The 16,485-nt window shown below is 42.8% G+C and overlaps 2 protein-coding genes and 1 non-coding gene across 3 annotated transcripts in view; 2 read left to right on the top strand and 1 right to left on the bottom strand.

The window, feature by feature from the left end:
- Positions 1 to 2,648: 2,648 nt before the first annotated feature.
- On the top strand, positions 2,649 to 11,080 carry LOC118417002 (monomeric sarcosine oxidase-like). Its single transcript, XM_035822320.1, has 9 exons — positions 2,649 to 2,792; positions 5,020 to 5,089; positions 5,347 to 5,403; positions 5,820 to 5,954; positions 7,362 to 7,575; positions 8,399 to 8,565; positions 9,458 to 9,644; positions 10,207 to 10,340; positions 10,736 to 11,080. Exons 1-9 carry the CDS (start codon positions 2,699 to 2,701, stop codon positions 10,896 to 10,898), a joined length of 1,221 nt encoding a protein of 406 aa, XP_035678213.1. The 5' UTR covers positions 2,649 to 2,698; the 3' UTR covers positions 10,899 to 11,080.
- A 1,925-nt stretch (positions 11,081 to 13,005) lies between these two features.
- Positions 13,006 to 13,078, top strand: Trnam-cau. The gene has a single exon. It is a non-coding gene; the product is annotated as a tRNA-Met (tRNA).
- Positions 13,079 to 16,321: 3,243 nt separating this feature from the next.
- Positions 16,322 to 16,485, bottom strand: part of LOC118417499 — a 7,310-nt gene continuing 7,146 nt past the window's right edge. The window contains exon 3 of the mRNA XM_035823079.1: positions 16,322 to 16,353. Coding sequence (XP_035678972.1) covers positions 16,322 to 16,353 — 32 coding nt within the window. The remainder of the gene's footprint in view (positions 16,354 to 16,485) is intronic.

Raw genomic sequence — 16,485 nt, 5'->3', positions numbered from 1 at the left:
AGAAAAATCTGCATGAGACATAATCTTTGCCTTCAGTAGGCAATGTTCAATATGATTTCTATTTTATTGGTTCCATGCATAACTTTGTGTCAGAACTGAATGCATGGTGATGCACATACATCTACTTAAAACGTTTCCAAAGAGAAACCTGTTATCACTACATTTGCAGTAGAATACCAGTATTGATAATGATGACCTATAATTACATTATGTACATCAATATAATTCTCCACTATATACAATTTTAAAACCTAGCAGATTGATCATTTCCATAAAATATTATTCATTTTTGAGTTTGGGTTAAACTCATGTGTGAATATTTGCAAAACAAGACATAAGATTCTTCTGAGTCATTCTACAGATCTTCTACATAATGACACATTTCTATAAAAGTACTTGAGGATCATATCTTCCAAAAATGGAATATTTGATGAATGCATTAACATCTCTGCATGTTAAGTAGAATGTAATTTGATATTTTCTGTAAGGTTGGATCATGTAACATACAGACGTGTGTTTATTCAGATTGTAGTTGTTGTTTTTGCGTGTAAATCTCAGAGAAGTGCGTGTGTAATTGATACAGCTGTGCTATTTTCAATTAGCCAATTGTTTGAGATTCTGTATAAATGATATTTGCAAGAGTACATAGTTGTACATGTATTTGTACCCGTGGAGGATAGAAGCATGCAACAATTTTCAGATTATTGGCATTGTGTAGGACTTATTTTTGATGGGAATTTTTTTTTACTTGAGGAAAGAATGTGGTTGGCGTCTGATCAACTTGTTTGATGGAAGGAGTTTTCAGAGACGGATTGTAAACTTTCTGTGGCAGCGGTTGAATAAAATCTGATAAAAGGTATTTGGCTGTCATCTACGATCATTTAATACAAGGTCAGGAAGGAAAGGGACATAAAAGGTGTTACAAAACTGATATGAGGCAGAAAACAATGACAAGTTAGCCTTAAGGTATTTAGGTTGGCTAAATTGGCATCATTACATTGTTTTCTCATTAATTAAGAAAGAATGGAGCCGTAAGGAATATTGATAGATGGGCATGAAAGAATTCTAAATCTGATTTTTCGGTGGCCATATTGATGACGTCATCAGGTTTTATTGCCCATAATATCATTTTTTCTATGATAAAACACAGCACTTTGGTACATACCACTGCAATAAAACTATGTTTTTCATGTGCATAATGATGAAAACTACAAACTCACGGTTGTGCAAATTGATATCTATTAAAGATCAGTAGTAACTAGAATATATTTGTTTCATCTAATTAAAAGAATCATTTTTTGATAAATACAGATCGTTAATTAATGAGAAAACAATGGAAGGTCAAAATGCCCATTTAGCCAACCTAAATACTAGTACCTTAAGTTGTGGTTGATTTTGTTGATTTGTACCTAAAGTTGTGGGATCTAATCCCTAGGAGGCCGAAATGTTGTGCCCTTGGGAAAGGCACCTTGCACATATTTCCTCACTCCACTCAGGCGCAAATGAGTGCCTAACTTCGACTCAAGACGTCCTCTTGGATGGAATGTTAAGCCCCGAAGTAGGTCCCGTGTTTGAGGAAAGCAACACGTTAAAGAACCCACCACACTTATTATCGAAGAGAGTAGGAGTCCTTTCCCGTGTGAGTGGATCAAACCTTACAATCTGGTCCGACGCAGTTTGTGCCTAGTGTGTAATAAAACTGGTGTGCTGCCCCCAAAGGCGTTTCATGGATTATGCAGAACAAACAAACAAACAAACAAACAAACCGATGTCATTGGCCCAAGATTTCAAACTTTTTAGTGAAGGTCAACTTGATTTTGTCATCATGTTTGCCGGTGTGAAGCGGCACCTTCCAGTTCGAGAACGAATTGTCCGAACAACGCATGACGATTCCGGCTTGAACCGGTTTTTAATGGATTCTGAAGTAGAAAGAAAGATGTTGACATGAAGCAAAAGAGGCCTTGAAACAGGCTATTATGTGAACATAAGACAGCGATTCCGGCTTGAACCGGTTTGTGGAAAAAAAGTCGGCATGAAACATACAGGAACTTACTGATAGTCTAGCTTCAGCCTGAGATTGTGTAGCATGAACTCTAGCTCGGACCAATAACGAATGCCTTTCAAGCCCTAGTGCGAAAATCTATGGGACGACTAGGCTGAACGCCGTCTACTACTAGGGTACTCTAGCAACAGCCAAAGAATGCACCGTCCTAAAACAAGTACATGACCTCCTTAGCGAAGGAAACAAGGCTGACACCCTCAGGCTTTTCAGCATAAGGCCATTTTACTTCGATTTTATGGATGACGTACACGCACGAATAAATTTTGTCCGTTTCCAACAAAGAAAGTTAGATCATACTGTGAACCATATAAACTGCAAAATGACAAATCATTTTTCGTAAATCGCAACAAAAAAATACGAAAACGGACACTCATGAACTAATACTGGAGTGCCGAAGAAAAATAAAGAATCGTATGCCATGCTCTCTGTGTTTTCAACTTTCTTGACCACAATTATATGATATTGATTTTTGCCAAACTTTTATTTTCCAAATTCTCACGTCAGTTCTGAGTTTCTCAGAGGATGTCATCCGCACAATTGAATCAACATGACCCAAGGTCAAACTGCGGTTAGAGATCCAGAGTTCGGAAGTCCAAAGTTCAGCACAGCTAACTACAGCCAGTGGAGCCGGTAGCCATGGCGTACGTACCGTACTACGAGTATATCGTGATCGGGTGCGGGGGAGTCGGCAGTGCGGCCGTGTACTGGCTGTCCAAGAGGGCCGGGAAAGGTGGGTGGATACCCTGGGGGCCGGGGCAGGATCGGGTAGCGAGCGAGTTTTGTTCGGGGATCCAAGGCAGTCAGCCCGCCGATCTCACATTGGCGCTCCGGGGAGTTTAAGTCCGAAGGAGTTATCGCTACCTCCCGAGCGCTAATAGGAAATCTGGCGGGCTGACTCTCTTGGGCCCCCGAATAAACTGTCCTAGCTGCCCGATCCCGGCTGGCTTCCAGGGTAGTGAGTGGAACGTTAGGTTACCCTACGTTACTGCAGGAGGTATTGTTGTAACGTTACTGTTTGGCGTGCTCGCTATGCATGGCCACTTCTCATTCCGCAGACACACAACAAACATTATGTGTGATCAGTGATCACTGAAAAAGGGGGCGTGGGATTCAGTTTCTTTATCTAGATACGGCTGAACATACTGTATACTGTTACAGTCAAGCTCTTACAACGTATGGGGGAAGGGGGTGGCGGTGGGGGTGTGTGTTCACAATAATTATTTGTCTCACCTTGACGATTTCTTTCAAGGATTTCTGACGATGTTCATGGATTCAGATTTCCCCAGATGATTTGATATGGTTTCAGATAATTTCAGATGGTTTAGAGAAATTTCTGAAGGTTTAAAAATTTTCAGACAATTTCTGATGACCCAAAGGCCACATGACATAGAGGTCACAAGGGAAGAAAAGACACGGGGTCTACAAAAGTTAACATGAAAACCTGCACAAATTGGGAACAGTGTAACGTCACCACTCATAGTCAGAACTGACAACACGAGCGGCTATTAGTATTGAGGATTATTTTTTGACGCCTTCTTCTATCACAAAAATTAACTGAAAGTAGAAACATTTGACAATTGCAAGAAAATGCATCATGTTAACCTTCATGCTACGGTTCGAACTGAACAAACTACTGCTCTGATTATTCTTACAACATATTCATGTACGTAAATGCATTTAAGTTTGCGGGGATTTAATTTCGCGATAGCGGGAAAAGGACTTTTCGCGGTGGTTTTAAGTTCGCGGTAGCACCGCGCCCCGTAGTCTCTTACTGACATGGAAAAATGTTCTCAGTGGTTTTAAGTTAACGTTCGCGGTAAATTTGCAACGCGAAAACCGCGAACATTAAACCACCTCGAAAATTTCTGCATTTATAGTCCAGTATATGGTGACCAGCCCGTCCAGGTACATTTTGTTTGTCTTACCATTTGCTACATAATGTAATCAAACACCACGGGGTACCTGGTACTTTCCCAGTTACCATGGTGACAGTCGCCCGATTTAGGTAGCCACTACCAGGCACCACCTCTCGATGAGGTAATCTCCAAGCAGATCCTACGGTGGCATAAGATAGTATCAAAAGCTGGCAGAGGAGTGAAGCCGTCTTACTCTTAGGAGAAATCTTAGGAGTGTGTATGCGACCGGAGGCCAATGGTCTCACTTTGGCAAGCTAACCTTCTTGGTCGGCTTTGATAGTATATTACGCCATCGTAGGATCTGGTTGGGGATTATCGGTGAGTGGTTATTAATCCCAGCCACGGGCGCGTCGGGAGGAAATAAAATGATCCATTTAGCCACTTCGCACCTATTAGATAGCGATATTAGTGGACTTCAAATAACATGGCGACTCCGCACAAGCTCCGTGGATTGCAGACCGACTCTACTCTCCAAGCAGAGGTTAGGCTCCGTCTGTTTTTTAAAAACTTTTTTAGTCGTTTCTATCGGGCCTTCTACTTTGTATTGTATCTTGCTGGTTATAAAAAATAGAAAGCCCGATAAAAACGACTAAAAAACGTTAAAAAAAGCAGCCGGAGCCTAACCTCTGCTTGGAGAGCAGAGTCGGTCTGCAATCCACGGAGCCTGTGTAGACCGACTACTAGTACTAAGCTATGGCCGGCCTGGCGTAATATTGACTCTATTATTTGTCCAATTTCTACTATTTGACCAGCGATCCGCGGAGCCTGGTACAGACTACGGTTTAGGTCATTGGCTAGCCTGTGTTTACAATCTCTCGCCTGGCTGGGGTTAATGACCCCCTAACGGCGAGGTGGTGGCAACTATAAGGCCGGCCGCTAGGAGCGCGATTTTAGTCAGGCTAGGTCATTGGCGGGACTGAAGAAGAAGAAGAATCGAAACTTGCCGTGTAAAATGTAAATGTAAACATAAGAAACACCTGACCCATTCCCCATAGTACAAATGGAATCTTCCTAACGAAGCTCGTTCTCCTCTCGTTCCAGGTGTGCTAGGTTTGGAACAGTTCAAGTTGGGCCATGACAACGGGGGGTCTCAGGACCATTCCAGAATCATGTGAGTCGGCTATAATGTTATTAGTGACATTATAACTAACGGAATACATCGACGAATGTTGCACATACAGGTAACGTTGATAAGACACACAATACAAAAGTTACTGAAGCAACTGGATAATTTCAATTTTATAAACAGTTGGACATTTCAAGAGACATCGGCTACCTTTTGTCAGTGTGTTTCGTCACTGCGTGTTTCGTCCCTGACAAGGGATAGTGTGGATGCTACTTGTCCTACAGTGTATCTTTTTTTTTCAGACGTTTGTGTTACCACGATCCACGGTACACTAAGATCGTGAGGGACACATACAAGGCGTAAGTTCTTTCATCTTTTGTCAATTAAGCACTCATGACAAATATTTCCTGGTAGATTTATGCACATATTTCAGTCAATCCTCTCTAGTACATTTCAAAGGCAATATGCCGGATAGGGACATTACGGATAACGCAAGGGACATACGAGTAGTTACATAACCTGACAACTCGTGTGCGGCGCATGCATACTCGGTGCTCCGATGTCATGGCAATGATTCAGCTTGCCCCCTTCGCTTTCATTTGAGAGACCAGTTTAGAATAAAGCACAACAGAAACGTTTGCGGTTGCGTGGCAAAACTAGGTATCTAAAAAAGATGGACTATTGCAATTTTACTGTCCCGCCATACGTCTTTTGGGCTCATCTTTTTCTTTATTATCGTTCTTAAAGCTATTCTTTTCATCTCTCTGCCTTTCAGTTGGGAGGAGGTTGAGAGGGAGTCCGGTCTACAGCTGGTGTACAAGACGGGCGGGCTGGACTTCACCCTGAAGGGGGGACCGCAGGAATGGCTGATGGAGGAGTACGCCAAAGCTATGGACGCACAGAACATTCCGTAAGCACACAAGATAGTGTAGAGCGCGGAGCCAAGTGGTTATAATCTCCAAGCAGATCCTACAGTAGCATAAGATAGTATCAAAAGCTGGCAGAGGAGTGAAGCCGGCTTAGGTGTGTGTTTCGCTACATGGCAAATGGACACCTCTTGGTCAGTTTGGTACTATCTTATGTCATGATGTGCAGTAGGTACAATGTTTCACGTAATGAGTTATTCACATTCCTCGAATCAAATACAACAGATTTTAAGAGACTCAATGATACAGACAGATTTGATTATATATTCAGATGTAATAACTCCCACAATGCTAAAATAGGCAAATATATAAAAGACTGCTTTGTCATAAGAAAAAATGCCGAAACTCATAATTAGCCCCACTCGATTGTAATACAATATCAATGATTTAGGCTAGCTCTTATTGTTCTAGAAATTAGGATGCCAATTATTTCATTGAATGATTCTATATTCATAATCTGCATATGTACTAAGTTTGATACTTGTTTTAGTAATAAGGATGATAAGTTTGTTTCTTCTTTTTTTTTGCCATACATTGTACCGTGTACGATCGTTGCGCAATAAAGTTCTTCTGTCATTGTAGTATCTGCTTGGAAATTAAAGGGGTTAGTGTCAGCTCTGCCACTGGAACTAGAAGCCGCAAGTTCGATTCCGGCAGAAACAAGCCGCTCGAGGATTCCTTATATATTGCCCCACCCCCTCCCCCCCAAAATAGGCCGTGATCCAGCCAGTAAACGCGCGGCTAGTTTCTGCGGCATGTTTTACTGCTCGAAGTATGAAATAATGATGTAATGGTGGAAATATAGTGCAGTAGATATCAATATCATACAGATTGCCTCATCCAGAATATGTCCACTTTTAACGCTCTATCTAATATTGCTTATGTTGCCTTTAAAGCCCCGTTAACACTTGTGCGTACACTAAGTCCGTACGAATTCCGTACCGACATTTTATGTGCAGTTTGCGACGTGCGACCTCGTTTCTTCGATTCTAAGTTCCCCAGCATATTTTACCTTTGCCAGAATGACTAAGGTTATGTTTTGGGATTGTGCGTCCGTTCGTCCTTCCGTCTGTAAGCAGTATAACTCGAGAAGCCTTCAATGGATCCTGATGATATTTGGTAGGTGGGTAGGGGGCGGGAAAACGAAGATCAAGTTCGATTCGATTTGCTAATATACTGCAGCGGAACCTCCATTTTTGATATCTCGTGTCCTGGACATGCTGTGGTCGTGATTTATGAGTGGTAGATTGTCCTCGGACAGAGAGTGAGTGCTGCGAGTTTGGTCCTCCTAGCGGCTTTTATAGAACTGCAGGCGACGGCTTTCTGTCAAACTTTGGATGAGAATAACTCGTTTTATATGCGCAAATAAATAATAAACACTTCGCACGCAGGTACGAGCGGCTGGATGGGCCGGAGATCCGGCGGCGGTTCCCGCAGTTCGAGGTGGGTGCCGAGACTGTGGGCCTGTACCAAGCAGATACAGGACTGGTGGACGCCGCTAGGGGGAACTCCACTCACATCCAGCTGGCGCTGGCGCACGGGGCAACCGTCATGGACGAGTGCGCTGTACTCGGGATCGACAGGATGAAGAGCGGGATGACGATGGTAAGAAATATGTCTTCACGTATGGTGAGAAACATGTTGTTCGACATGGCGAACCAGCCGGTAAACTAATTTTTTGGTCCCCAGAAGCAAATACTGAAATAGGAGAAGAGGACGTCCATATCTCACGCCAAAGGACTTTATTGAAGCAGAGACTGGTCTATATGATAAGGACCTCATTGAACTGATGGAAGACAGAAAACAATGGAAGCAGAACTATGTGAATGCTTTAACTTGTTAAAATCAAGAATGAATATGTATGTATGTGTGTATATGTTGTCACATAGTTTTTGGTTAAAACTCGCTGATTAACAGATCTTACTCAGTGTCACTGAAGGGTAGTGGATACTACCTGAAAACGTCTGACCGTTTTACTGACCGGGTCATGGGTAAGGTCCTAGCAATAGACAGATCCTGGCTGTCCATCAAAATTAGCAAATTGCAACCAATGACAGCATGGAAATATTTCTATGTTCTTATTTTGAATTTCTATGTTTTGACGGAAGCAAGTGTGCAAAGCTACGGGATCGAGCTATTCAGCCCCTGGCTTAAGAGAGAGTTGTTTGCCCACAAAACTGTCAATATTCTTTTCAACAGGCAGCAAGAAATGTCAACAGCTTTATGCGTCTCTTCTCATAATATCATGAACAATCAATGAATGATAAAGTGACATTCGTTTTCAATCCCATTCAGGGACAGAATTGACAAAATCTCTTTTTTGTAATACCTTCCGCATTCACCATTTGATTTCTGACCGCAGATTCTTGTCTGTATAATTGTTCATACAAATAATTGCACGCTTTTTTCACCTATTTGTTTTATCCAGGTGCGGACCAGTAAGGGAGAGTTCCGGTGCCGGCGGGTGGTGGTGACGGCAGGTGCCTGGATAAACCACGTGCTGCGGTCCGTGGGGGCCCACATCCCCGTCGCCGTCACACAGGAACAGGTTACCTACTTCGCCACGCCGCACGTCAAGGAGTTCACGAAGGACAGGCAAGTCTTTTACACTTTATTCGAATTGCAACAGGGACAATACAATGTGGACACTAGGCAACTAAGTAGCTGATATTGTTACCACCGGCAAGTAATATACATAACCGTATGTTTTCAAGCCTTAAACCTCTTTACGTCACCTTTATTAACTTCCTTGCTCAAGCAACTTGATATGATTTTGGAAACGGTCAACAAAACGGTAGCTTGGGTACCATCCGGTCTCTACCGTAGCCTCCATAGCAGGCTCTCTGGGGACTTTTTTGTGCTCATAATGCACTTTTGCTGGCCATTTCTATTTCAACTGGTCGCTGATTTCTGGCCTTTTCTGACTTGGGGGGCGGCAGTCAGAAAAGGCCAGCAATCAGCGACCAGTACAAATAGAAATGGCCAGCAAAAGTGTATTATGAGCCTAAAGAGAGCCTGCTATGGAGGCTATCTCTACCGGGGCTCCTCCTTACACTCGCTACCCTAAAAGAGTATGGTACCCAGGCTACAAAAAGGTCAACTCAACGGTCAACTCACACCTCTTTGTTTTTTGTTCAATCTTACCAACGCACATTTGAAGAACAGGCAATTGGTCAATTTGTGTCAGGAAGTTTATTTGGCAATTGGCACGTTTGACCAATTGCTGACGTCACGTATCGGCAACATCACGTGTTAACAAGATCACGTGTCTGTACCTCTCACGAGTTTACGTTCTGAAAGTTCTGAAGTGATTGGTCATCAATAATGATCCTGAAGAAGGTGACAGTGGTCGATGAAAATTTGATCCGTGTATACCTTTGTGTTGGAAGAAACTTAAGCATTGTTCTGTCATTACTATCAACACAGATGAGCTTCTATGATAATTCCACCTGTTTGTTCTAACCGCACACCTGTCCTCATCCCACAGGTACCCCACCTGGATAAGCCACACACCTGACTACGACTTCTACGGACTTCCCATCCACGGGAACACAGGAAGTAAGATTGGCATCGACGCGGGGGGTCCGCGGGTCACACCGGAAACCAGGACCTACGTTCCAGACCCCGTCAGAGAGAAGGCCTGCATAGACTTTCTGCAGAAATACGTTCCAAGGGTCGGTCCTTTTGTCTTTTCTTCACATCAATGGCATGAAAATTATGACCGATGATATACAATAAAATATACTTTTGTAACGCCGCTACAGACGGTGAACATAACCACCCATTTTTAGTCTGATACTATTTCAAATCTTACAAGTAACTATAACTATCTAACCATACTGTGCTATAGTGGAAATTTGGATAAAATTGCACCAGACGTCAAAGCAAAAGTAGTACAATATAAGCTTATTTATTTATTCAAATCCAGGTGGTGAAATTCAACAAAAGCATAAAAGAAAAATACTTTCAGATTTTCATGGAAGCTCATCTGTGTTGGTAGTAATCATAGTACAACGCTAAACTTTCGTCCGACTCAATTTCACAAAGGTAAACACGGGTCAAATTTTCAACGACCACTGTTGTTTTCTTTAGGATCAATACTGATGTATCAGTACTTTCAGGTTAGATTGTCAATGACAATGGTATTTTCTGTATGTATTTCCAGTCGCTGGGCCCAATCATGTACAGTAAGACCTGTCACAGTGTACACCATGATATTTCTGTATCTCTCCCCAGTCGCTGGGCCCGATCATGTACAGTAAGACCTGTCTGTACACCATGACTATGGACAGGCACTTCGTCATCGACACGCTGGCCTCCAAGGGTTGGTCTGACGTCATCGTCTGCTGTGGCGCCGGCCACGCCTACAAGTCAGTATTAACCCTTTTTTTTAGAATTAGACGTCAAGGTGTACAAGAAGGTTACCTTAAGCTTTTGTCCGTTGCAACACTTTATTATTAGTTATAACGCAGTGAAAGAGTAAAGAGGACTGTTTTTATACCCAGCATCCCATTCGATCACTCAAGCTTTATTTAATTAGTGCATTTTCCCTTTCATTCTGTTGAGCTTGTACACACGAAGCCTAAAAACATGTGAAGTGGAAGAACTGTTGTATATAACTGTTACAAGCTGGGTGGCATATTTTAGCAGTTTCATGGGTTGACCAACAGAAAGACCCGTAACTTCTGTGCCATGTTTTATTCATGAATCCACTGAGATGTCCTATTGACGTGCAACGGTCTTTATAAATTTGTTTTTCTCTCAGGTTTGCCTCTCTTCTGGGCAAAATCCTGAGTGAGCTGGCGATCGACGGGCGCACACAGTACCCCATTGCCGAGTTCACCATGAACCGCCCTGCTGTCACCGACCCAAACTTCAAACCTGTCTTCTACATGGGGAAAGCCAAACCTCCGCCGGCGAAGCTGTGAGACAATGGCCAAATCCACACATTCAGGATATCGACGTTCTTTTGTAGAGAACGAAGTGCTAATACAGTTAATACAGCCTAAGTTTGTTACTGAATCCTAAGCCAAACCTCCGCCGGCTAAGCTGTGAAGGACAATGGATAGATCCAAACATTCTGAATACGTTCGTAGACAACCAAGTGTTAAATAATGTCTGGCCAAAGTTTCGGTGACCGTCTGTTACCTTCCTCAGGGCTATACTGACTGGTTTTACTTCGCACTGCAGCTAGGTGTCGCTGCTGCATTTTAAGGATGCGGTCCCTAACCTGAATTTAAATCCCCTATCATCACGGTTAGGCAAACGTTACAATTCCAATAGTGGGCCCGACCGGGCTGTTTGTGGAAATGAAAAGTATAAATGTATACGTTAAATATACACAAATAATGCCCACGGCGATTCTCTTTATATCTTGTGTAGTTTGGTGTCTATGTATATATTTCGTTCCCAAAAGCTGCCCGGCCGGGCCCCGGTTTGGATATGTGACGTATGCCTTAATGGCTCAAGCTGTAGAAGAATTCATTAGTATCCTGAGGAAGCCGGTGACAGACGGTCACCGAAACATCATGATCAGCGAGGTATAAACACTTAGCTATGTACAAAGACCTTTGTTACACAGTGACAACAGATCAATCTGATGAAACTGTTCACGGATCCACACGTTTCTTCAGAGGGAAAGTCGCGGCGTTTTCTGGAGAAGCGGTTGTCAACATATGGGCAGCCAGAAAGAGGACCCACGAAGATCTTCTATAAGCCATTAAATAGGAGTCGATTCTTTTTAGGCTAAAATGTTGGCTTCATCTGTGCACTTATGGCGTACATGTGTCCGCCAAAATGAGAAAAATTCATAATTGATAACATGAAGGCAGTGCATTAATTGTCCACACACCTAGCTGCTTTATGGTTTTTATGGATTTGGATGAAATGTGTACTAAAATTGATAACGCTTTATGTGAATATCCTGTGACAAAAAAAAGGTCTTAATTTGTACTTAATTGTCCTGATACTTAAATGAAAAAAGTGGACTACGTAAGGACTACAAAATGACTTATATGTCTTCCAGACTTCTTGTGTGTCAAAAGCATCATCGTCAGTTACGGACTTCTCGTAAGTCAAATTGCCAATCTTGAAAAATGTTTTAAATGAAAGTGTGCAGTAGGTTTTTACACGATTTCTGAAACTCTGTCCATGATACGACAAGTAAAGCATTGGACCTCATATCAGCTAAAGAGAATACGTCTACCATAAAATGGTAGAAATGGTTTGATCTGAATAAATTGGCGCTCGCCTATTAGGATATCAAAACTATCCGGCGTTTTTCTTGTGTCATTGTTGTTGGTCATGATGCAAACATTTACATGGAAACACAAAATATTGCGCAAGGAACAGAGGACAATTATATGGCATTGATTATAAGATTGATAGAACTAAAACGATGATGACAACATTATAATATAACTGTTACATTATGATATATTGAATACAAAACCAAAGTAGAAGATTATGTTTATCTGTCTGGCCGTCTTCTCACTATGTCTCAAAAGCGAAAATTTACGTGTAATCTTTATTGATTCCCTCGCCACATTCATGAAGAAATTGAAAATGTAACCAAGGACCCTGAAACGTGTATGAAGAATGAAATAGTGCATCCTTGAACGATACGTGGTTTGTATTTGCACTCTTCCTAAAGGTGCATTACTCTCACTACACTTGCGTCAAGCTTACGTCACTGCGGGGTTCGAACTCGGATATTCAACGAATTTCAGAGATAAAGAACGAATTTTCTTACTTTTTGTGTATTTTGTCGTCTTCTAAGTCATACTTTTAGTATTACGCAATATCTAAATTATAAAAAATCGGAGAAAATAATAAAACAGTGACGCAGTGAACGAACCCCACAGTGTCGCAAGCGTGACGGAAGTGCAGTGAGAGTGTACCTTAAGCGTCGCTATTTGACGTGGCTTCAAATTACCGCGCGCTGGCTTGTGCCGGCCTACGAACGCTACGTAACGTGACGCATGATTATTGATTAGCGCGACGCTTTTATTGTGTTACTGCCAGACGTCAGCATCCGCCTCGTTGGCGCAGTAGGCAGCGCGTGAGTCTCATAATCTCAAGGTCGTGAGTTCGATCCTCACACGGGGCAGAATTTTTTCACTTTTTAAGTCTTATTTTTTATCTTCGGTTTACATACATACAGACAGTCACACTATTATATGTATTTTAACTATTTCAAGCCAAATTTCTTCTCCTGCCAAATATGTGTCCAAACAGTACACTTCCAGTAAACTTAAGGGGGGATAAGAGCGGTGTATTATAAATTTCAAGCAGACGTCGAGCGTATATTGGGAGGAGGGTTCTCACTGTAGATGCTAACCTAGCCTGATTAAATCTCGCTTATAGCAGCCCGCCAAACATCCGCCGGCCCACTATCAGCTTGATGGAGAATAGCCCTTAGTCAAGGGAACTGGGTTTTCTGTATATGGATAATGTATGTAATTGCCGGGAGCCCACCAGAGCCTGGCTTTTGGTTGCTATGGACTGGGGTGGGTTGCTATGTGGTGATTGACAGCATCACACCTCTTATCTGTAGTTGATCTCTCTGATCTGTGCCACTTGTACTGATGGTGGGAACAGAGTTCTACTATTATAAAATGATGTCTTTTTTAACAACCGCTACACCGAAGAACTAATGTGAAAATTACCCTTCAATACATAGAATAGCATTCATTTTAGGTAGATGTGCCTGTGGCATAACTTCTGGTGTGCCAATCATTATAGGAGGGACATATCATGGTTCTGAGAAGTTTGACCAAGGAGGTTGACAGGCTTCAACTGTCACAACAACATGGCGCATTTTTGTGAACCAACTGTTTTTCTGCAATTCCCTGCCTATATAGATTTAAAAAAAATGTACTTTATCTTATGCCAAGCTTTCGTTGCTGGCCACATAAAATCTCACCACCAGGCAAAATAATAGTTCCAGGAAAGTCTGCGCTCCAAGATTCCTTCAAGTTTCTTGAAATCCCCACAACTGGCACAAGACGTTGTTTTCCTATTAAACACAAACATGCCTCTGCTCCAATGGGTCCTTCACACAGAGAACCACAGCCCAGCACAGACAATGGGAGAGGCAACTAGCCCGCCCACCGTCTGGGTGGTGGAGACATGCCAATATACTGGTTTCCACGGTAATGGGGGCTTGACCAAAATCCTGGCTTGCCATTGGTGTTGGTATTTTCTACAACAGTTCCCCCAGGTTATAGCTAGTGGAGCACAAACTCCGCGGGGAGGGGACAGTTAGAGCCCTGGACAGCGGAGTTTGTGTTACACAGACTAATGCTAACCGTACTACACTCTGATCCTAACCCGGCACTAATCCTAACCTAATGTTGAACCCTCACCCTTAAACTAGGCTAGCCGTTGACATAGCCCAAACACAGGCCCTGACCCGACCCGACCCTCACCTTTGCCCGACTCTAAGAGTCTAACCCTATCCCTATCCCTATCCCTATCCCTAACCCTTTCCCTAACCCTATCCATAAATCCAAACCCTGACCCACCCTAACCCTAACCCTAACCCTATCCCTATCCCTATCCCGAACTTCAAACCCTGACCCACCCTAACCCTAACCCTATCCCGAACTCATAATCCGAACCCTAGTCCGAACCGAACCCTATCTCGAACCCTAACCCTAACCCACCCCGAACCCCTAACCCCAACTCGAACTCTACGCAGGCGGACTTCCCCACGGAGACAAGATCTGACGGAGGAGAAATCTGGATCCACACCGAACGCGCATCGCTCAAAAGCAAAATCTCTTTAGCAACAAACATAGCAACAAGCGGACAGGATTTTCGGGTGACGTCACAGTTGCATGCTGGTTCAAACCTATAGTGTGTTACGGTTATTGGGTGGGTCGACTATTCCCTTTTCGCTAATCTCAAAGCAGATCCACGGCGTCGTAATATAGTATCGAACCCACCGTTTGACTCCCTTTCGCCGGCTATACTCCTTGGCCAGCTTTGAAACTATCTTATGGCACCGTAGGATCTGCTTGGAGATTACCTTTTCGCAGCCAGGGGCTGAACTGTGAGGAGCTTTAATTGGCGGTGCTAAATTGCAATAGTCTGTAATGTTAGCCTGTACACAGCGCCTGGTGATCTCAATACTACAGTAATTGCCCCAATTGCGACAATCGGTCTTAAAGAATATCAACCACTCACACCGGGAAAAGCCTACTCTTTTCGATAATACCCGTGACGATCTTCGGGCGTACTACGTGATCGCTGGAAGATCGGCCGATTGGCATGGCAGAATTTATGACAGTATTCAATCCATCCATCCATCAGTCAATCAGCCAAACAATCAACTAAACAATCAACATTTATTGAAGTACACACGGACTTGTCACACTACACAACATCATTAATACACTCCATTGAGGACTTTTTTACTTCATAAAACTTTCTATTATGCGCAATGAACGTTGTAGCTTGCATCTTTTTGAGCCCTTTAATAGAACTTTTTTTGCGTTACACCATAGGGGCACCAACGCAGCTATTGCATTTAAGTTAACGTTTTTGGACATCTAGAGCTCTTCTGGCCTTCTCAAATATCCCCTATTAAGTTTGCAAAGCTCACAGAAGGGAATGCCAGATAGAAAAATGTCCAAAAGTTGTCGACAAAATCTTAAACGCTATGCCATCTTCAGCTACGGTCCTTCTGTCTGCTTAAGCTTTATATGCTTAAGTTACTAACTTGGATGCATTCGTCATTGTCCTCGTCTGTCCCAAAGCAAAAAATAAAAATAAAAATAAAAAATGCAAATCAAGAACACCAAGACGGCCGTCAGTACCTAACGTTACCTGCTTCTATGATATGAAAGGTGAGTGAAAAATGCTTTATCGGTAATATATTGTCATACAAAGAGCAAGCTGGGTTGTATCCCTCGAATAGCTTAGCAAATTTGCATAACTTGATTCAGAGTTTCTGTAACGATGCTTGGAGCTGGAGATATCAGGACAGACCCTTTCACAGACCCCATTGCATGCTGGGAGTCACAGGGAACTATGGGTAGCTAAAAGCTAAAGATAAAGTGCACATGCATCACATTGTGATGCGTAGGCCCGGCACCCATCTCCGTTTTTAAGCCCTGGGGTCACACATATATAATAAGTCACTACAGCAGGGGGCCAGTCCACCGGTAGTGAAGTGTGTTTAACTTCCATACTCTTCCTCGTAGCGCCGGGGCAAATAACATAGATCGGACCGGATGCAGTGCGCATGCACCACATATGCGTTGTCGTGGTGATGATCGATGTGTTTGCCACATTGCATTACCCATAGTGGGATCCGTGAGGAAAATCATATATGAGCCGCACATTCTCACACCGACGATTCGTATTTTCTGCTAGGTCCTGCGGGGTAGAACAAGACAGAGAGAATAATAATCGTCACACTTACAGGTGAGCAAATATCGTAATGCTCCAGGAATATTATCCTATCTTTATTGGTTTTGGTTTCCTCCATCAAATGACTATGAGTGAACA

This window comes from Branchiostoma floridae, chromosome 6, assembly GCF_000003815.2.
Source record: "Branchiostoma floridae strain S238N-H82 chromosome 6, Bfl_VNyyK, whole genome shotgun sequence".
NCBI classification, from domain to species: Eukaryota; Metazoa; Chordata; class Leptocardii; order Amphioxiformes; family Branchiostomatidae; genus Branchiostoma; species Branchiostoma floridae.
The sequence above is the reverse complement of the archived record's forward strand: the minus strand, read 5'-3'. Positions and strand labels throughout refer to the sequence as shown.